Consider the following 22,349-nt stretch of genomic DNA (forward strand, 5'->3'; position numbering starts at 1 on the left):
AATTGCACCGCTTCTGGGGTTTCTCGAAGCTTGAAGAATGTTTCAGGGGTTTCTCAATGGTCAAAAAGCTTAGAAAGGCTGGTTTAAGGATTAGGCCTTAGTACCTACTAGCAGCATCAGTAGTACCAGTTGAAGATAGTTCTTCCAGAACTGCAGCATATTCAGGGGCCTATTTTATTAGGGAGGGCCCAGTCAGATGTTTTTATTTCACTGACCCCAAACCAGGAAGCACCAACATCTGAAATAGTTTATCCTGGAGCTGATGGGTTTTCCCATACATAATTTTTAGAAGGAACACTTGTTCCTTGTTGTTTTGTTTCCAGGCATCCTTCATAAACTGTGTGCATTGGGGGGATCCACTCAAAGCATCTGAAAAAGTGGGCTCTAGTCCACAAAAGCTTATGCCAGAATCATTTTTTTTTTCATCTTTAAGGTAACACATTACCGTTTCTCGAAATCAGCAAAGAAGCTGCAAATTCCCCTTGATGCCCACTATCTCCAGGAAGAAGCAGAATAAAACGAACAGCTGTGGTACTTAACAACACAGACGGACTGGTTAAAAGGAATTGCTGTTAAACTGTGGAAAAAATTAGGAACCTCTATCTAATTCTATCCTTGGCAATGAAAGCCAAGATGACTTCACAGGAAGTCAAGTCTGTGTGCCCCATTGGCAGCTTTCCAGATGCTTCACCAGCTATTTAGCAAAGTCTTTCGTTTATTCTTCTTCCTTGGTAGAGTTTGTTTTCCCTTTCTTGTTGCAGTATAACTGCCGGCATGACTGCCCACTGAATTTTGCTGCCCCTTGCAGCACGTCAGGTGAAAGAAAAAAGTTACAAGACTAAACGTGATAGTTGAAAGAACTGATTTTTCCTTTCACTACCCAAAGGTGACCCAAAGCAATTTACAAGCACCTTTCCCTTCCCCTCCACACAACAGAAACACCCTGTGAGGTAGGTGAGGCTGAGATTCCACTTATGAGCAGGGCATGAATTCATCTGCCTTCTCTTGTCCAGAGAGTTTGGTATTCAGAGATACTTGTGTACAGGGAACCTCTTGGGACCCAAACTTTCTCTTTCAGTTCTGCATCAACCACATGGGGATGGTGATAATGTTTTTCTTACAGGTAGGTTTTGAGGATTACTGAGCCTTGTGAGCCATACTTCAAATGTGCTATGCAGATGCTAAATAGATTATTGCTAAAGAGAAGATGCTTTCATCTACAGTCCTTTCGGCTTAAGGCTTTAAGCAGAGGTCTCTTTATGCTGCTGTAAGTTGAGATGAGCCTGATGCTGGACATTGATCTACATAATTCATATAGGAAGTGGGTGTGAATAGTTTTTCCAAGGGAGTCTGTAGGGATCAAACCTGAGCCTTGTGATAGACATTGGTCCCATTTTCCAGTAGATTATTTCAGGATTCCTGTGCATAGATCTCAGATTTGTACACCTGATGCTTCGTGCAGCCAAGAGCCTCAAGATATACAGCTTTCACCATTTGCCAATAATTGTCTATATCAGGGGTAGTCAAACTGCGGCCCTCCAGATATCCATGGACTACAATTCCCATGAGCCCATGCCAGCAAATGCTTATGGGAATAGTAGTCCATGGACATCTGGAGGGCCGCAGTTTGACTACCCCTGGTCTATATCGTCGGCTGCTCCATGCCTATGTGGCTTGCAGGGGTTCATCAAGCTGAATGCAGCCTGCCACCCAAATATGGTGGGTGACCCACCAAAGACTGGATGGATTTCCTGCTTTTGCTGCCTACCCACGACCGTGGAAACTGGAGAGTTGTCAGGCACCTGTCCAGTCACTGTATATGCCTGGTGGTCTGCGTTCAGCTTGGTCTGCCGTTTCTGGTAGATGATGTGAATGATTTCACTGCTGTGTCTCCGTGGGAATGCCAAACGGAAATGAATGTGAAGCAATTATCGTATGGGGGTGTATGGTGAGATTTAAACCATTTTATAATTCCCTTCAAGCACATTGCTTTCATGCAATACGAGCAGTGGAATATTTTATGGGTTTTATTAATATTTCCCAGGCATCTGTGAGGTTCGTATTCCTCAGAGGGAGCTGGGTGTGAAATAGGATTGGAACATCTCCAGCATGTGGTTTCTTCTTTCTCATATGACTTCTCTCTCTCTCTCTCTCCCTCTCTATCTGCTTTTGGTTCTTTTTCTTTGCTGTACTTTTCTGCCTCATTTCAGGATATGCCCCTGTCACAGGCATGTGCCACCCTCTGCGCAGCTGTACCCTCAACCATGAAGATGGATTCTCCTCTGCATTTGTGGTTGCCCATGAAACTGGCCATGTGTAAGTTGCCATGCTGGGCTAGTTACTGTGTCTCACACTTCCTCTTCTAGTGCTTTGGAGTCTTAATAGGGCATTTAGTTCCAGTTCTTCCAGCTGCTCTTTAAAAAAATTCAAGCTTAATGAGAACTTAATGAGAACCTGTTGGAACCCACCAGGCACGCATGGGATTGTTCTAAAGTGGACCTGGCTACTCCTGTCTGGGCAACCATAGCAGGTCGATGTGAGCTGCTAGCCATCATTGGGTCAAAGGTTTTCCTGTGGGTTTTTGCAAGTTGTTCCCTGATCCCTATGGCTCAGTGGTTCTCAACCTGGGGGTCAGGACCCCTTAGAGCAGGGGTAGTCAAACTGCGGCACTCCAGATGTCCATGAACTACAATTCCCAGAAGCCCCTGCCAGCTTTCGCTGGCAGGGGCTTCTGGGAATTGTGGTCCATGGACATCTGGAGGGCCGCAGTTTGGCTACCCCTGCCTTAGAGGGTCAAATAACCCTTTCACAGGAGTTGTGGCAGGGCGAGCAGCTTGGTGGGGGGGGCGGGGCACTGCTACTGTTGCCGCTCCTCCTGAAGGTTTATTTACAATTTATTTACAATTTATAACCAATTTATATATACAGTCATGAAAAATGGATCTTCATGCCATTGATAAGTTTTGGTTTTATTTCTGTGAATGAACCTTTGCATAATTTTATGGTTGGGGGGTCACCACAAAATGAGGAACTGTATTAAAGAATCGTGACATTAGGAAGGTTGAGAGCCACTGCTGTAGCTGGAAATGGAATCCATCGCAGGTGGAACAAAACGGGAGTAATATGATCCCTATGACCCACTTCAGCGGGGTTCCGCACTAATAGTAGCTTCCAGACACTCTTCAAGGGCAGGACTGCATCGAGTGCATTGTAGTAATCTAATGTGGGTATTTACTGGGGCATGCACAACCATGGAACTAGAATTTACCCTTTACAAAAAAGGGTAAAATAATGGTACTGTTGATTCCCATGATCAGTGCTGAGGACTCCACATGATATTGAAGGAACTGGATGGGGACAGCAACTAGACAAGAATGAAATAAAGTATGTTTTCATGTCTTATGAGATATTTAATTAATTTATTTATTTTGGGATTTGTACACTGCCCCACCCAGCAAGTTGACTTGGGGCAGTCGCCAACATTTTAAAACCAATACAGAATAATAAATATATTATCATAAACATGATAACATTAACATCAATCAATCTACTAGTTGATCAGCCAGACAACATATGCCGCAATACTCAGGCTTCGGGGGAGGGGGGATATAGGATATAGAGGTAGCCATGTTGATGTTTCCATCTAGTATCACCATGATGTTCATTGGCCTCAACCAAATGCCTGGTGGAAGAGCTCCATCTTGCAGGCCCTGTGGAACTGACTCACTTCTGTCAGGGCCCATAGCTCTTCCGGGAGATCATTCCACCAGGTCAGGCCCAGGAACGAGAAGGACCTTAGTTGAGGACAGACTTTGAGCCAGGGATCACCAATTTGTTAGAACTGGATGATTGTAATATTTTTTGTGGTGGGGGGTCATAGTCAGTCAATTGATCCCTCCGATACGCTGGGGCCAGACTGTGGATGGCCTTAGAGCAGGGGTAGTCAAACTGCGGCCCTCCAGATGTCCATGGACTACAATTCCCAGGAGTCCTTGCCAGCATTCGCCAGCGAATGCTGGCAAGGGCTCCTGGGAATTGTAGTCCATGGACATCTGGAGGGCCGCAGTTTGACTACCCCTGCCTTAGAGGTTAACACCAACACCCTGAATTGAATCTGGAATTCAACTGGGAGCCAGCACAATTGCCTCAAGGCAGGCCGGATATGTCATTGATGAGGAGCAGCCTTCTCTGGACCTCTTGACATGCATCCTGAGACAAATCTTTCATCTAGCCTAGAAGTCCGGTGACAATGATTACCAAGATCACTTGTATGCCAGTCTTGTGCCCTGAGGCAATCCCTATGGGAAAGGTGGTGGCTTGACTTCAGCTGTTTCACGATTCGTTGTTGTTCAGTTTCCCCTTGGGCATCCCACTAACAGCCTTTTTTTTTAACAGCTTAGGTATGGAACACGATGGGCAAGGAAACAGATGTGCTGACGAGACCAGCATGGGGAGCATTATGGCGCCATTGGTGCAGGCTGCATTTCACCGTTACCACTGGTCTCGATGTAGCAAGCAGGAGCTGAACCGTTACATACAGTAGGTCTACTTTGAAAAAAATCCAACCAACTGGATTTTTTAGCTCTTCCAGTTAGGTCTTTTTCTTGGTATCGCATGAATGGGTGGGGCGGGAAGTACTCATGGAAACAGAAGATATTCATAATTTGTTGTGACCTTTAGATGGCAGTTATAGATATTCAGAATTCACAACTTAAGAGTGCCGGGATCTTTGGGATTGCTGGAATGGCGAGGTTAGAATTGCAAGGCGAATTACCTCCCTAACATGCAGCCTTTGTTCTTCTGGGATGTAGTTCCTACGATTGCCTCTTGGATGACCCCTTTGATCACAAGTGGCCCAAGCTGCCAGAGCTCCCAGGAATCAATTACTCCATGGATGAGCAATGCCGCTTCGACTTTGGTGTAGGCTACAAAACCTGCACAGCTGTGAGTACAGAAACTGTTCTCTTATTACACTTCTATATCGTGCTTCCTCCAAGGGTGTATATATAGTTCTCCCCATCAGTATTTTAACCCCACAGCCAGGGTTGCCAAAAGGAGGGGACCGGGGATACATAATTTCCAGGGTTCAAGTCATAGGGATGCCAATCCCCAGGTGGGACCTGGGGATCCCCTGGATTTATAGCTCATTTCCAGACTAAAGAGAGTTCCTCTGAAGAAAATGGCTACTTTGGAAGGTGGAGTCCATAGCATTGTACTCCACTGATGTCCCTCCCCACCCTAAATACCGTCCACTTCTAACTTTACCCCCCAAATCCCCAGGCATTTCCCAGCCCAGAGATGCCAACCTTACCAAAGTGACTTTGAGAACCCAGTGAAGCTAGAGTGGCATCCAACCAATGCCATTCAGTTTTCTTAACTGGAATCTATTTCATCAAATGCATGAAGTGAATTCTCAGTCAGCAGATATTGTTACACACATGAACAAATATTTGTTAGTAAGGAAACAGTTCTAATTCCCACCGAAATGCATGCTGTGGAGCCATGAAGCCATGGAGTTAGTTATAGTATGTTAAATTTTTAAAAGTTCATATGCAAGGAAACAGAAAACTGGGGATAAGCCCTATTGAAAAAAATTCTATGGATACTTGCTTAGGATTCCTGCCCAAAGCGCTAGTTCATTCTTCACCCTTTGATCTACTAAAGATCTGGGCCTTCAATCCAGTGTAATTTCAGTTGCCCAGTGTACCCCTGCTCCTCCTTCCTTTTTTCCTTCTTTAGGGAGAAAGGAGTGATTGTGCTGAGCTTAAAGGCTGACTGAGAGTTTGGGTTTCCCCAGTTTTAGTCCAGTGCTGCAATCAATACATTACACTGCATTCTGTCAGGAAATCCTTTCTTCCTTCAGATCAACCCTCTAATTGAGACACAGCCTTAATATTCAGTTGTTGGCCTGTTCCATGGCTGAGATTCTCTGGATATGTATATATCCCATAGCTTGGGTTTGTGATGGGCTCGTGGCAGCTCACCGACTTGAGATGCAGTTACGAATGAGCGACTCACGCATTGGGTAGGTTGGAATGTACAGGAAGACTTTATGTTATATCTACTGCTTCTTTCTCATAGTTCAGAACTTTTGACCCTTGCAAGCAGCTGTGGTGCAGCCATCCAGATAATCCCTACTTCTGCAAAACAAAGAAAGGACCACCCTTGGATGGAACAGAGTGCGCATCAGGCAAGGTACCCCATGTTGCTGAATAGGATTTTGGTCAGGTTCATTTGTATCAGGAAACTGGTACCCCTCCTTGCATATGTCTATGTGTGTGTGTGCATGTGGGCACACAGATATATCTGCCGATAGGAATATAAACATGTTTAGGAAATGGGACATGCAAGGGTATTAGCCTGCAGCATTCACAAGCAGAGTGCATCCAAATGCTCTCTCCTCTGCCATTGCCATGTGTAGTTAGGGGCACAGAACAAGCACAGTTTGAGATTTGCACCACTGATAATCTATTTTTAAAATAAATTGGTTTGCTTGTTTATTATATACCACCCCTTCTCAACCAGGTCATTAATTTAACAATTAATTGACAGTTTTGTCATTCTTCATTTTTTTGTTGTTCTCCTACATTGTTTAAAAAGGAAATGTTTTAAAATTTAATACTTGTGATGTTTTAATTCTGTGCTGCAAGCTGCTTTGATCAACTTGTGGTGGAAACGCAGTCTATAAATGCAAATTAGGCCATAATGGATTTTTTTTTTAAATATGAAGGCCTGCTTTATATTACACAGCAGTTATGCTTACGGTGGTTCTGCTGGCTTTACACTGGTATTGCTCATAGTGAGCATGTACAATGAAGAGCCAGCACACACCTCAGAGGCACATGCTAGGGGACCCTGATTGGCAGCAACTCCCTAGGGCATGGCCACTGTATTTTTTGGACCAGGTATATGCTGTTGTAAAGCCGGGGGCTTGTAATGTTTTAATTCTGTGCTGCAAGCTGCTTTGATCAACTTGTGGTGGAAACGCAGTCTATAAATGCAAATTAGGCCATAATGGATTTTTTTTTTAAATATGAAGGCCTGCTTTATATTACACAGCAGTTATGCTTACGGTGGTTCTGCTGGCTTTACACTGGTATTGCTCATAGTGAGCATGTACAATGAAGAGCCAGCACACACCTCAGAGGCACATGCTAGGGGACCCTGATTGGCAGCAACTCCCTAGGGCATGGCCACTGTATTTTTTGGACCAGGTATATGCTGCTCACACTCCGTGCATTTATGGTTGCTTATGCTGGGGCAGCCATGGAAAATATGATGTATCCTACACATTAGCACAATAAAATCCGAGTCCAGTAGCACCTTTAAGACCAACAAAGATTTATTCAAGGCGTGAGCTCTTGAGTGCAAGCACCCGTCGTCTGGCGAAGGGTGCTTGCACTCAAAAGCTCATGCCTTGAATAAATCTTTGTTGGTCTTAAAGGTGCTACTGGACTCGGATTTTATTGTGCTACTTCAGACCAACACGGCTACCCACTTGAACCTACACATTAGTGTTCTGGTCCTTGGGCTTTTAGAAGCGACTATTGCCAGCTTGCAACCTGGGACTAGGAGGAGCAGTGTTGACTGCAGTGCCGTTTCTGTTTAGAGTCTGTGCCAGGGTAGAAATCTGGTTCTCCGGAGGTGACAGGCTTATTTCGTGATTGCACTGTGCCACCCAGGCCCCCTGAGACCTTTCTTTATTACTTTAAGGTTTCGTGACTTCACAGTCGTCACTGTCCGCCTGACCTAGGAGAGTGGGAGAAACAGATTCCGAACCATGTTGTAAAGCCGGGGGCTTCCGTGGCTGTAGAACTGCTCTCCTCACTAACACGGGACAGTTATGAAGAGGCAGGTGTTCAGGTAACCCCTGTTTCTGCTCCTGTTCCAGTGGTGTTTCAAGGGTCACTGCATCTGGAAGACTTCAGACCAACCTTACAGCCAGGACGGCAGCTGGAGTTCCTGGTCCAAATTTGGTTCCTGCTCCAGGACTTGTGGGGGTGGGGTACGCTCCCGCAGCAGGAACTGCAACAACCCGCCGTAAGTTTGGCCTTCTTCTAGATAAGCCGTTGTATGGCCTATTGCATCCAGCAGGAGACATAAGGGGATGCTTTCCCTTGAGTGGGTTCGGTCTTAAAAAGAGGGGAGAGATAAAGGCAGAGCAAAACCAAAAGGACAGAGGGTTCAAGGAACTTTTCCTTCTCCTCCCCCATGATAATTTTTTCAAATACAATTCATGACATACAAGTAGAACTTTAAATAGTAGGCATTATTCCTGGGCAGGGACCTGGTTTGGTACAGGGTGCAACCGATGAGAGAAAGAGAGTGGCTTACTTCCTTCCTTAGATGAGGAAACTCTTCTCCCTGGGAATGAAGTTTTAAAAAAGGACTCGATGTATTAAGGACTGAGGTCCACAGTCTGCTGATCCATGCCTGTATCAGTTACTGGGTTACAGGTATGAAGGAGAAAGTTTGATTGCTCCTTTGCTTAAACCCATCCTGCCCATTCAATTCACAATGGAAAAGGCGTGACTAATGAGGCTTTCAAAAATATTTATGGGATGGATGTGAACATTTACACCCATGATTTCCCAGCCCTCGTGCCAAAGTAATAGGATCCCCCATTCCTGTGAGTTTGCAGAGGATCTGTTTCAGCTCTAAGGGGAGAGTCAGACAAGGGGAGAGGTAGAGGTTTTGATATCAAAGGAAAGGGGTTAGCCATTGTGGGAGAATTCCTTCATTATGCAGTTTTAGACTTTATAACGCCCACAGGTCCATTTTGAGTAAGTGTATGTAGGAAAGGTAGTAATTTTTGTTAGCTGAAATTGGTGTAATACAAGACAATTGTTAGTTGGGGAAGAAATGAAATGTGATTTGCTGAATAGGTAGCCCTACACTATGTTAGGGAGACCCCTTTTGGAATATTGTTGGAGGAGAATCAGTTGAGTAGCAGACAGTTACAGTTTAAAAAAATGGCAGTTACAACTGTCAGTTGGGTGGTCATGGCTTAATTTAAATTTATTTTAATTTGAGATTTATACACTGCCCCTCCCAGCAAGTCTGGCCTTGGGGTGGTGTCCAACATTTTTAAATACGCATAGTAAATAATAATAATAATAATAATAATAATAATAATAATAATAATAATAATAATAATAATAATAATAATAATATGTAATTTATACTAATACATTAGACACTAAAACATTAAAATATTAAAATCAATCATCCCAGTTGGTTAGTCATATAAGAACCCAAAAGACTGTATTTGGGTGGGTGGGGGGTGTATTTGCATAGAGGGAGCTCAATCCGTATTGTCATGATGTTCATTGACCCCAAACAAATGCTTGGTGAAAGAGCTCCATCTTACAGGCCCTGTGGAACTAGTTCAGTTTTCTCATGGCTTTCAGCTTTTACAGGAGTTCATTCCACCAAGTAGATGCCAGGACTGAAAAGGCCTTGGCCCTGGTTCACATACTTCTTTTGGGCCACGGACTGTACTGATTAAAGCTGAAGAAAAAGGTCTAAAAAGGTAGAAAAATAAATAATTTCTACCTAAACGAAAAGGTTACTGTATAGCAGGAGTAGGCAAACTGCATTTGCTGGCAGGGGCTCAAGGGAATTGTAGTCCATGGACATCTGGAGGTTCACAGTTTGCCCACCCCTGCTGTATAGCCTATGCTAGAATACCACAGTATGTGAGAGGTCTTTGAGCAACTGAGTCAGGGAATCCTTCATGCTGGCTTCAGAACCAGTTCATGATACGAAATCATATTTGATAGTAAAATAAGTTTTGATAGTCTGTGGTGTTCTCCATAGTAAATTCTTCCTATGTAACAAAAGTTTTAAAGTGTTCTATAAACTTTTTGTGCCTGTTACCCACTTACCAAGATCAAAGCAAGGAGTAATTTGTCCCTCAATTGGAATTTCGCTACAGGCTTTGGTAAAGTGCACATGTGTGTGTATGTGCATGTACAGTTTAAAGAATAGCTCCAAGTGGTAGGAGTGGGAAGTAGGAAGAGATAGAGGGATGCTGAAATACCCTGCTTTCATCCACTACCTAAGCAAACTGGGCGACTGCAGAGTGTGATGCACCTGGCCCTTTCACCACAGTCAGTAGATGAACAGGAACGTCTAGTCCAATCTATTTGGGGGCCAGTCCTTGGATTTAACTGCCCTGAAACTGCAACCTTCTGTTATAAAACGATAACAGCAGAAATCATCACACTGAATGCAGCTTATGATATTTTGGAGGTGGGATAGGAAAGTGTAATAAAATCCTGCATTGTTTTCCAGCCCAGCCTACGGAGGCCGCCACTGCCCAGGTGCCACTTATGAATACCAGGTTTGCAACACTGAAGAATGTCGAGGGCCCTACGAAGATTTTCGTGCCCAGCAGTGCTCCAAGCGGAATTCTTACTATACCCACCAGAACTTGAAGCATACCTGGCTTCCCTATGAGCACCATGATGGTAAGCTGCAAACTGTTGAGTTGGTGGTTGACTCTGCAATGCCTGAATATCCGAGAAAATGGAAATGTGGGCTTCTTTGAGTGTGCCTGGCCTTAGCGTATGTCCTAGTATAAGGGTAGTCAAACTAAAGGTAAAGGTAAAGGTATCCCCTGTGCAAGCACTGGGTCATGTCTGACCCTTGGGGTGACGCCCTCCAGCCTTTTCCCCTGCCAGCATTCGCTCATGGGAATTGTAGTCCATGGACATCCGGAGGGCCGCAGTTTGACTACCCCTATCCTAATGGGATTGTATATACGTTTGACATGGACAAACTCATGTCAAGATTGCTGTACACTGGTTAGAAGTTTCAGATCTGATATGCATGGCTGCAGAGCTAGATGGTCGCCTCAACTTGAAGAGCAGCAATGACAAATGATGGCTACAGAAGAATGTCAGGCATTTTATCGTGAAATCTTGAATGCAGCTTCCCCCCTGAATCCAGACATCAAATATGATTCGCTCATGGAGAGGCTAAAATCAATTCTCCTTCAGAATCCTATTATCCGTAGCAAAATGATATGTCGAACAAATAAGCCATGGTTTGATAAGGACTGTATTAGAGCAAAAAGGGAACTTACTGAGCAAGGACTGGAGCGTAAGCCTGAATAAAGAAAAACTACAAGGCATTGCTAAATGATAACAAGAAACAATATGCATATACTATTTTTTTAAAATCTGAATTTAGAACACTTTTAATATTGTTTTTGAAACAGGGGTATGAAGGATCAACCAAAATGTCGGGCCACTTGATGCTAGCCAGAAAGCTAAAATATGGTTTATATGTAGTACAAAACACTGATTACTAGAAAAAGGCTTAAAATGGCACTTGGGGGATGTGTACCAATAAAGACTTGGGATCTGACATTTCACCTCGTTTGAGCATTAGATCCAGCCCAGAGCAAGCCAGCCTGTACATGGAAAGGGGCTATGAGAATTCTGCTGCTCCTACAGGCATTTGAATCAGTTCTGAGTTCTAAGTTGAGGAAAAAGTATTTCCCATAGCAACCAAACACACAGCTATGTTTACTAGGATTTCAGTGGGATCCCGCTTCTCTTCCATTTGGCATCTAGACATACAGTTTATTAACCATCTTTCCACTTCCTTCCTTCCAGTGTAAACAGCACCAGGCTGTCATACCCTCATCCTTTACTGCAGTTGTGCTGGAAAAGTGTGTGGATCACAGTTATACAGGGAGAGTGAAAGCCATTCACACTTAATACAGCAGCAAAAGTATTGCCGGAACCAAACAGTCATTTGAGAATAAAGCCAGCTGTGACACCCCCCCCCCAAGAGTATCAGAAGCATTTTGCCTGTTAGGAGGACTTGTCTGCTGCAGAGCTGATCTCAAAATCCATTGTATTTTCCTCAGTGGCTTTGATAAGAGCCGGATCCTCTGTCTGTTATCCAAACTTCTTTATTCCTGGTCCTGTTTAGCCAGGGCACAAGACTTTTACATTTTGCATACAGAATGCAAGTTAAATACAGTTGTATATATTTATTGAACTTTGTTTAGTTACGTTGTTGAATTCCAGATTTTCATGCAGTATGGCTTCGGGTGTGCATATTGTTTTCTGTGTTCACTTTGCTACAGATGCTCAGAAGTGCGAATTGATTTGCCAGTCTGAAGAAACAGGAGATGTGGTATTCATGAACCAGGTTGTTCATGATGGCACCAGATGCAGCTATAAAGATCCATACAGTGTCTGTGTGAGAGGGGAGTGTGTGGTAAGTAACTAAACCTGGATGGTTGTAGTTTAAAGTATGAGCTCAGGTGGAGGACACCTTCATCATGCCAACTTTACCTTCACAGATTTTAGCTTTCCTATACGTTTTGGGGGGAAGAAGGTATAAAATAAGTCTATGCTGTATGTTCTGGCTAAAGCATGGTATAAGTCAAAGCAATTAAATAGATTAAATCTGTTATGGGAAACATACATAATAAATCTTGAATTAGACTTCTTTGGGATGGGATAACTTGTATGATAGCAGAAGACCTCAGAATCTCCACATAGTTTTGTATATTTCTATTTGGGAATTCTAATTAGAAATGGGTTCTTTCTCTTCCGTTTTTCTCAGCAGGTTTTCCATGCCTCTATGTAATGATATCGTTTGTAGTATAACGTGATCAACATTATTACAATATTACAAATGGCTTTTAATCATATTTAGGGGTTTTATTATTAATGGACAAGTTTAGAGAGTGGAATTAGTGTGTTAATTTTGTTATTGACTTATTGATTGGTAGGAAATGGGAATTATTAAAAAGCATGTGTTTGAATTGCATGGGCTGAATTTGGCAGTCTGTTTTATTAATGCCTTCTGTACAAGATGGTAGTTTCCATGTTATGTTGTAATATATGCAACTGTAATAAATATGGAATAAGCTGGTAGATTACCCTATATCAAAAATAAGATGTTTTCAAACAGTAAGATGGGTTATCTTGGGGAGAAGCCATCATTAAAGGAATAGGCCTTAAAGTATCATGTCACTTGGATCAAACTGACCGGTGTAAAAGTATGAAAAGGAAGACTGCTGAACTCCAAGTCCTGAAACCCAGATCTGATCTCAGGAGCTGGAAGGTGGCTGAAGCCTGTTAATGAGGTTGCCGTTTTGAAACTCTGTTCTTAGCACCATTTTTTTGTGTTTTCTTAATGACAGCATGTTGGCTGTGACAAAGAAATTGGCTCTCTGAAGGAAGATGACAAATGTGGTGTTTGTGGGGGTGACAATTCCCACTGCCGGACAGTAAAGGGAACCTTGGTCAAATCCCCCAAACAGCCAGGTGAGACTAGAAATATTATTATTTTTTAAGTCAGTGAGTTGGCGACAGTGATGGGATATATGCATGTGATGTAATGCAATGATAGAATAGATACAAACTAAAGGTGCAGTTCTTTGTACTGCCTGGCCATTATACATAACATCCACGTGATGGGGGGGTGGTGGTATGAGAACTCACCTACAGTATTTAATATGTTGGTTAGTCAATATGCAAATGAAGGACCTACCTTTGCCTCTTATACGGAGGAACATTCCTTGCCAGCAAAAATGCCACTGATGAATAAAAACAAGGGGGAAGGGATTTTTGCCTGCTTTCCTCTCTTCATTGCATTTTGTCCACACACAGTCCACTCATTGTCACCTTTTGCCACTTTGGATTCTGGGAGAAACAAGAAAAATTTACTTCACTCTGTGCTTTACGCTTGGGGGTGCATGGAATCCGAGGCAACACACATTGGAAGAGAATAAATCTAGCAAACTATGTTGGGATTGGGAATTTGGTTCAAGAAAGTGCGAAGCCTATTTAAATATGTCAATTTGTGCAGATTATGTGACATTGCTGGAAGGTTAAGTAGACTGGCTGGGCAGCGTGTGAAATTTTCCACTTTTGCTGTCCATTTGAGCATGTTTTCCATTTGGTTCTTTACAACATGAGCTTTTCATGTGCAAGTGTGAATGCCAGCGTACAAAAAATAACATGTTCGAACTTCCCTGTTATTTTCTACATCCCTAGCCAGCCCACTGAGTCAACTGCATTGGAGGCTGGGGAGGTGCTTTAGTTGTAGCACCATCTTGTTCTATTGTATTTTGTTGTTGGATTGTATTTTATTCTATGGGGTTAAGATTGGGGATTTTATTGTTATAAGATTATTTTTTATGTAAATGTGTTCTTATATTCATGCTGTGAACTGCCGTGAGCCACTTTGCTGGGAGTGGCAGTGTAGAAATCAGATAATAAAAAAGCAAATAATATGATAGTTGGTCCTCTGCCTACTGGCTCAGGACAGTGTTCACTGCTTTATTGTACCTGGAGTCCACCAGGAGCATCTTCATTTAAGTGTGGTTTGTGCAGTAGGTGTTCTCAAGGAACTGAGCATATAAGAAAGTCATATGGCTCAGAAAATGCAGCAAAGCCAAAAGATAAATCCTTAAAAAAAAATCTGGTCGCCCCCCCCCCCCTGTAGTAAAGATGATTGCAGTGTTGAGTCTCACAAGGAAGTTTGGTGTAGTATAGCCCGTTTTGAGAATGGTGTCCTTTCTTTGCATTTTGCAGTGGGTGCTTTGAAAATGTTTGAGATTCCAGCTGGTGCTAGACATGTTCAAATTGAAGAAGTGGAGCCTGCAACCCATACAATTGGTAAGAACCAACCATAGACGGTAGGCAGACCGAGAGTGAATCCTGCCTACCACTGTTTAGCCAAACAGTGAGGGCCAACATGACGTAGTGGTTAAGAGTGGCGGACTCTAATTGGGAGAACAGAGTTTGATTCTCCACTCCTGCAGCTGGGTGACCTTGGGCCATTCATAGAGCTGTTCAGTTTTCCCAGACCCACCTTCTTCATAGGGTGTCGGTTGTGGGGAGAGGAAGTGAAAGGTGTTTGTAAGCTGCTTTGGGTCTCCTTCAGGTAGTGAAAAGCAGGTATAAAAACCTGCAAAAATTGTACTCTACTAGTCTTCTTCAAAGGGAACATTTAACTGGCTAGTTCTTTGTAGAAAAACTTGTTGAAATGTTGCAGGATGCAATCCAGCCCTGTTAATAATATCTCACATACATAGCAATTTTTCTCTATTTCGTCCTATGTCGATTACACACAATCATTTCCATAGCTTAAATAAGCACTGCAGGATTGATTCATGCAGCTGTATATAAATAAGGGGATACATGCAATTAAACTCTGATAAAATATTCTGAACTATGATCAAAACATTAAGATGCAACGTTTTGACATCATTACTTAAATTCATCTATAAAATATAAGGTTTGAACCTTCAGCTGAATACAATGGTCAGTTACAGCATACGAAGAGTGCTAGGTGTGGATTATTATATATTTTTATTTCTGTCTTACAATCTTTGTGCAATATGCTTTAAAGATTAAAGCTCCCTGTTAAGTTGGCAAGTAGAAATAGAGGAAACTTTGTGTGATCATTTATGGAGCACTCATACAACGCTCCTCTCTGTGTTAAACAAATCTGAAGAGGCTGGGGCTTGCAACAAAATCTCTCTTGCTTATTGGAAGGGGAGAGTGTGTATGTTTTGCTTGCATTGCAGAAGCTCTATTAATTCAGAGGATGACTTGGAATACCAGGCAGGACTTGGTATGTCAGTGGTACAAACAAGCCAAGCAAACACCGTAGAGGAAATGAAAAGCAAAATTTAAACCAGAGGGCACTTGGAACAATAGGCATGTTGGGAGGAGAGAGAATTATCAGATGAAGAAAAAAAATCTCAAAAAGTCAAGGCTTAAAATAACGATTTAATTAAATTTTAGCAATATACTTGCCATCCTAGTTGACAAAGTGCAGAAAAAGGGAGGGCTTGTATATTGCAGGGCCCCTTTGACAAGGTGTGAGTGTGCAATTCACCACATAGTTTTGCTGTCGCTAGAACAATTCCCCATGGGGGACATGATATTTGAACCTGTGGTTTCCTGTTTGATTGGGAAGGGAAAGCACAAATACACACCGCACCAAATAAGGCCAAAGACCCAACATAAGGCCAACAATAATCAATTTTAACTTTTTGATTGCCATTTGCTCTGTTGAAAGTAAAGCATGCTGATTGAGAGGAAATTATCCCCATGAACCTCTTTCTCCAGCTGTTAAGAACCAGGCCTTCGGCAACTTCATCCTGAATCCCAAGATCAAAGGCGTCAAGAGCAACAACTTCATAGAAATGGGCTTGGAATGGGAATACACCATTGAAAACAGCAAGGAAAGCTTGAAAACCAGTGGCCCCCTGCATGAAGCCATCAGCGTGCTGGTGAGTTCCAGTGAGAGAGAGTGCGTTGACGTGCATGAGCACCTTCAATGAAGTCTGCACATGTGCTTCTCTGTGAAAGCTTTGTTGAGTCTACACACGTATACAACTTCATAAGACAGATATACTTTTGAAGCACTTTGCAATGTTTATATTATGCATGATCTATGCGAAGCAGGGCTGTCAACTAGGATTGTGCACTCTGGCACGCTTCGGCCACTTCAGCGATCACTGAAGCCTGAAGCGGCCAGCACCTCAGCACAGAGGGGAGGGGCACTGGCGGCGTGCCAGCCGGCACCTGCACGCATGTGCAGAGCTCTGTGCCTGCATGCAGGCGCTGGCTGGTGCACCGGCGCTGGTGCTGCTCCTCGCCTCCACGCTGCGGTGCTGGCTACTTCGGGCTTCAGTGATCGCCCAAGCAGGAGAACCCTACTGTCAGCATCATTACGTTTGTTTTACAAATGAAAAGTTGAAGTTGATGTCTTCTCAGGTCCTCACTGATCACTGGACTGCACCTGCCTCCTTTTAAAGTTCCTGCTGAGGTTTAAAATTTCCAGAAACTTTGCTCTTTAAACTTTCCTCTGGGACCATGCTTGGATCAGTAGACATAGCAGCTGCCCGTGTACATGTGCATCAATATACATTTGTGTGAAGAGAAAACAGCGCTTTCTTCCTCTCCCCTCTGCCCCTAGGTTGTCCCGCAAGAGGATGATTCCAAGAGCAGCCTCATGTATAAGTACATCATTCATGAAGATCTCCTTCCGGTCATTGGAAACAACAATGTCCTCCTTGAAGAAATGGATACCTATGAATGGGCTCTGAAGAGCTGGTCTCAGTGCTCAAAAGCTTGCGGTGGAGGTATTTTCTTTTCTTCTCTCCCTGATATAAGAACATAAGAAGAGCCCTGGTGGATCAGACCAGAGGGCCAACAAACAAGTCACGGAAGCCACGGCCTTCTCTGGTGCTGCCTCCTGGCACTGGTTTTCAGGGGTTTGCTGCCTCTGAACGTGGAGATTCCCTTCAGTCGCCGTGGCTAGTAAGCATTGGCTAACCTCTCCCAACATGAATCTTTCTAACTTCCTTCAAAGCTATCCTCATGGCAATCACTGGATCTTTTGGCAGTGGATTTCGTGGTTTCATTAGTCATTGAGTAAAGAATTATTTCGTTTTGTCTGTTCTGAGCCTATTTCTCACTGGGCAGGGTTTTAGGATTCCATTTTAGCTTTCTGGGGTGGGGATGGGGAAACTTCTTTTGATGGCCTGATTGTTCTTGCCAAAAGGAGAGAACAAAAACCAGCCGGCAGCTTGAAAGGTTAAGGGTTGCAAAGTGATCTAAGACAATTCAAAGAGAATAAATCGAATGAACGAGTAGATTTTATTGTTTATAGCCACATATGCAACCTATACAATATACATACAGTTCTCTGATGAGGCAAATTTGGCTTGAAGTTTCCTTGCAGCCAGCAGAAATGACAACACATGATAACTAATCAAAGGATTAGTATCTGATGACAGAAAGACCAGTTTATCTGTGTCAGCATAAACATTTTGGCCCAGTTGGAATCTAGTTATAAATTCAGTCCTTGGCTCCAAATAGAGGACAATCTAAACATAATGAGAAAGGTCTTAGACAGTAGGTTCTCCACAGATGTGTAAGCAAAGGGCTAAAGCAGGGGTGGTCAAATTATGGCCCTCCAGATGTCCATGGAGTACAATTTCCATGAGCCCCTGGCAGGGGTTCATGGGAATTGTAGGCCATGGACACCCGGAGGGCCACAGTTTGCCCACCCGTGGGCTAAAGGTACACGGGAGAAGAAAATTAATTCTCAGTTTAGATAAAGGTGCAATTCCACACCATACTGATTTGGAAGTTTGTGAAATTGCAGACTTTGAATAAATTAGAGCATTTAAACAGACAAAGTAGGTTTTTGAAAAGTCAAGTCAGAATTTCCTGACCCATGTTTTTACTCCTTACTTTACCTACTTACTTTATTGACTTCTTCTGCCTTTCTGCACAATGAGGGCCCAAAACAGCTTACATTGTTTCCATTGGTAGGTAGGTTAGGCTCAGAGTGTGTTCCTGGCCCAAAGCTGCCCAATAAGCTCCCATGGCTCAAGTGGGGATTTGAACTTGTATCACCCAAATATTAATCACTGCACACCAGCTTGGTGGAGTGGTTAAGAACAGTGGCTTCTAATCCAGCAAGCCCTACCCCCCCCCCCCCCAATACTTTTGTGGTGGGGTTAAGAGTGTGCAGTTACAGGTAATTAAAAATATTTAATTTTTATACTGCCCTCCCAGTGAACTGGCTGAACAATACCCCCCCCCCTCCCACCAGTCAAAGTGGAATCACAGTTTCTGATCGCATCCCTCTTGCCTGGCGCGGGAAGGGGAGAATGACACTCAGCCTATCTCTCTTCCCCTTCACCAGTTTTAAAGATGGAATTTCCCTCCTTTTCGTGTCACTCCTGTTGTTTTGCAGGAATCCAGTACACCAAGTATGGCTGCCGTCGGAAGAGTGACAACCGAATGGTGCATCGGAACTTCTGTGATAATGGCAAGAAACCAAAGCCCATTCGTCGGAGATGTAACATGCAGGAATGCTCTCAGCCCATGTGAGTTCTTCTCCTTTCCTATCGGGAACTCCTTGGAGAGCCCACATCTAGCCGATGCTGAGGCAGTAGCCTCAGTTGCCAGGTGCAGCCCGCATCAGGTTCAAGGTTTTGGTAGTGACCTTCAAGGCCCTTCGCGGTCTGGGACCCACAGGCCAGAGGGGACTACCTACCGCCCTCTGCTCCTCACAGGGCTCTGTGCTCAGCAGGTACTAATTTGTTGGTGATTCCTGGTCCCCAAGACGTTTGCCTGGCCTCAACCAGCGCCAGGGCCTTTTCGGTCCTGGCCCCAACCTGGTGGAATGAGCTCCGGGAAGATCTGAGGGCCCTGCAGGAGCTTTCGTGGTTCTGCAGGGCCTGCAAAATGGAGCTCTTCTGCCAGGTCTTTGGTTGAGGCTGGCGCCTGGAAGATCTAAGGGCCCCCTCCTCAGATTAGAGCAATAGTCGCCCCCCCCCCCTGAAAACTATGCCCTGAGGTGTTGAGAGAGTGGAGGTTGACTGGGGGAGGGGCAGGAGAGGGTGGATACAGGATGAGTTCTTGATTTTTTTCACTGCCAGAGCTTACCTTGTTTAATTATATTGTTTTTAATGTTTTTAATTGATATGGGGTTTTATTCTGTAACTCACTACGAGACGTTTTATGAGAGTAGAGGGTAATAAATAAATAAATAACAAGTTAAAACATGCTCTTACCAAAAAGAGCCTAATTTGTCTGCTGAAGTTTATCTGATGATTTGCCAGGTGCCCCCAGATGTCCCTCCGAAAGTGGGACAATCTGATCACCTTAATCTATCTGTAAATCCTATGCCTATTAACCTGAGTGGAATAATTTAACAGTATCTCCAGAGAAGGTTAGACTGCAGAACTCTTCCTAGCATAAGAACTGCTGGCTCAGAGAAAAGGTCTGTGTAGCCCAGTGTTTGGTTTTTGGTGGAGGCAACCAGAATATATTAAGTATGGTCCCGTACTTTGAAATCAGAGCCCCTATCTGGTTTGCAACTGTGAGGGGCCTACTTCTCCCTGAGTCACCACTATGATTTAAAAGGGGCACATGAGACCAGCTGCTTCCCTGCTCCAAGTGAATGAACTCCTGCACACAGAAAACTGGCATGGCAGGGAGAAAGCTAATCTAAAATCCTCTTCCCTTTAACTTAGTTTTCTACACGCAGGTATTTATTTATTTTTATATGGAGGGTTATTCATTTATGTGAGCCTATATCTGCAGCTTGAAGGGCTGCACAGGGAAGAATTTGGCAGGTGAGTCTTTTCCCATTGCTGGGCTAAGAGTTCAAGGAGTTTATGATTTAGGATAAACTTTAGGATGCTTAGGGCTGATCCTGCATTGGGCAGGGGGTTGGACTAGATGGCCTGTATGGCCCCTTCCAACTCTATGATTCTATGATTCTCTCTACAGCTGGGGGGCAGAGGAATGGGGAGCCTGCAGCAAGTCTTGTGGCAAGCTGGGAGTCCAGATCAGGGTGGTACAGTGCATCCAGAACCTCCAGAATGGCACCAACCGGACAGTGCACACCAAGTACTGCCTGGGAGACAAACCAGACACCCGTCGCCCCTGCAGTCGCATCCCGTGTCCTGCACAGTGGAGAACAGGGGCCTGGTCGCAGGTAAGAAGATGCTGTCAAGTGTGGCTGGCTTTGACACGTTTGGCACACGAGGCAAAATATGAACCTCTCCATCCCCTTCCTGCTTCTGTACCTCATTGTGGAGCTTCTAGGTCTGACAGCCTTGTCTGATCCAGGCAGCAGGGCTTTGGTTTCCCACTTACAACTTCACTTCCCCTTCACCAAGCTGCCTCTTTCTCAGGTTCCCCCACCTCATACAGCTTCCTGGTTCCTAATAGGCAGCTTTCTGCATTTATCTTAGGCCTACTAGGTCTCCTTCTTTGCTGCTGCCAAAGCCCCTTGTTCATTGCCTGCGGCTTTTTCATTTCCTTTTATAGCACGGAGGCTCTGTCCTTTTTGAAGCATGACTGTTTTTGAATGCCCCAAACCTCAGAGCCACAGAGCCTGTCGAATCGGGATTGCTGTTGGGGGAAAGCCTTGTTTAGTTCATGGCGTGTAGTACCAACTTTATCCTGAATTATTCAAAACTGTTTTTATGCAAAAATAAACAAATCTCAGAACAATGCTGTTTGTCGGTAGCAGCCATGTTCCTGTTGTTTTACCCTCACAACAACCATGTGAGGTAAGTTAGACTGGGAGGGAGCAAGTGACCCAGTCAACTTTAAACCAGAGCTCTCACTGGAACTGTTTGAAGACTAGGAATCTTAACCTGCAAATCATAGGCTACAGCCTGGGATTTGGATGTGGAATGTCACGTACCTTGGAGTCCCTCAAGAGATATTGTTAGGATCCCCAGGATCTAAAGTTCCTGTTAGAATCTTCAGGCTCAAATGTCAACAGGATGGGGAGCCACTACAGAGAAGGCATTTGGACAGGCAGTTGTTGATCTTGTCTTTTTTCAGGGTGGCCCCTGCAGAAGGCCCTGCTCAGATGAGTGAAGTTGGGGGCAGAGGGTGGCAATAGGGGAAAGCACCTCCCAGCAATATGCCCTAGCCTGTGGGGTCCTGCAGGGAGAAATTATCTCCCTGAAGGTGTTTCTTATCCACATGGGCCTCATTGCCCAACTAATCCAGGGTTTTGGACTAGGGTGTCATTAGTATACCAGTGACACCCAGCTGTGTCTGTTAATGGATGACCATCCATCTACACCCTCAAGAACATTGACCCTGTTGCCTGGAGGCAGTGACAGATTGGCTTCAATGAAGTTGAATAACGCTAAAATGGAAGCCATTTGGCTGGGTCAGCATGCCCCAGGTGAGGTGCTGCAACTCCCAGCTCTTCCTGGGGTCCAGGTAACAACTTCAGCCACCGTTAGGAGCCTGGGGACGATCCTGGAATCCTCGTTATCGGAGTCCCAGGTCATGAATGCTGCCCAGCAGGCTTTCTACCAACTTTTCCAGGCACGGCAGTTATACCTTACCTGTCAGCACCTGTCCTGATCACTATGATCCGTTCCATGGACATCTCCAGGTTAGCCTGCTGCAGTTTGCTCTATACAGGGCAGCAGCCCGGCTCCTCACTGGAGCCTTTGTCCCCGTGGGACCGCCTACTCCCCTATGCTCCTCAGAGGAGCTTATGCTGAAGCACGCAAAATCTGCTCAAGATTCCCAGTCCCAGAGAAGGGAAACTGGCCTCATCTGGAGTCAGGGCTTCCTTTGCCTTAGAGCTGGCCTGGTGAAATGTTCTCCTGAATGAGATCAGGGCCCTGTTAGACTTAAACCAGTTTTGCAGGGCCTGTAAGACTGAGCTGTTCCATCAGGCCTATACTTGGGGCCCATAGAAACATCAGCAATAACTGATTGTTGTAGGTGATGAGCCAATGGGTTTTACAATACATCGGGTTTAATAATATTTCAATGTGTTTTTAATTGCTCAGCTATCTG

General features: G+C 44.3%; 1 protein-coding gene across 3 annotated transcripts in view; it reads left to right on the top strand.

Annotated features, from left to right (window-relative positions):
• ADAMTS14 (ADAM metallopeptidase with thrombospondin type 1 motif 14) overlaps positions 1–22,349 on the top strand; it is an 86,354-nt gene that overhangs the window by 58,271 nt on the left and 5,734 nt on the right. For all 3 annotated transcript variants that reach the window (XM_077350492.1, XM_077350493.1, XM_077350494.1), the window contains exons 7-19: positions 2,211–2,316; positions 4,396–4,539; positions 4,812–4,944; positions 6,082–6,195; positions 7,892–8,040; positions 10,297–10,472; positions 12,104–12,237; positions 13,172–13,295; positions 14,568–14,651; positions 16,113–16,276; positions 16,966–17,131; positions 18,757–18,889; positions 20,301–20,508. In XM_077350492.1, the coding sequence (XP_077206607.1) occupies positions 2,211–2,316; positions 4,396–4,539; positions 4,812–4,944; positions 6,082–6,195; positions 7,892–8,040; positions 10,297–10,472; positions 12,104–12,237; positions 13,172–13,295; positions 14,568–14,651; positions 16,113–16,276; positions 16,966–17,131; positions 18,757–18,889; positions 20,301–20,508 (1,835 nt within the window). The remainder of the gene's footprint in view (positions 1–2,210; positions 2,317–4,395; positions 4,540–4,811; positions 4,945–6,081; positions 6,196–7,891; positions 8,041–10,296; positions 10,473–12,103; positions 12,238–13,171; positions 13,296–14,567; positions 14,652–16,112; positions 16,277–16,965; positions 17,132–18,756; positions 18,890–20,300; positions 20,509–22,349) is intronic.

The sequence above is a fragment of the Paroedura picta genome, chromosome 8 (assembly GCF_049243985.1).
Source record: "Paroedura picta isolate Pp20150507F chromosome 8, Ppicta_v3.0, whole genome shotgun sequence".
In the NCBI taxonomy this organism is placed as follows: domain Eukaryota; kingdom Metazoa; phylum Chordata; class Lepidosauria; order Squamata; family Gekkonidae; genus Paroedura; species Paroedura picta.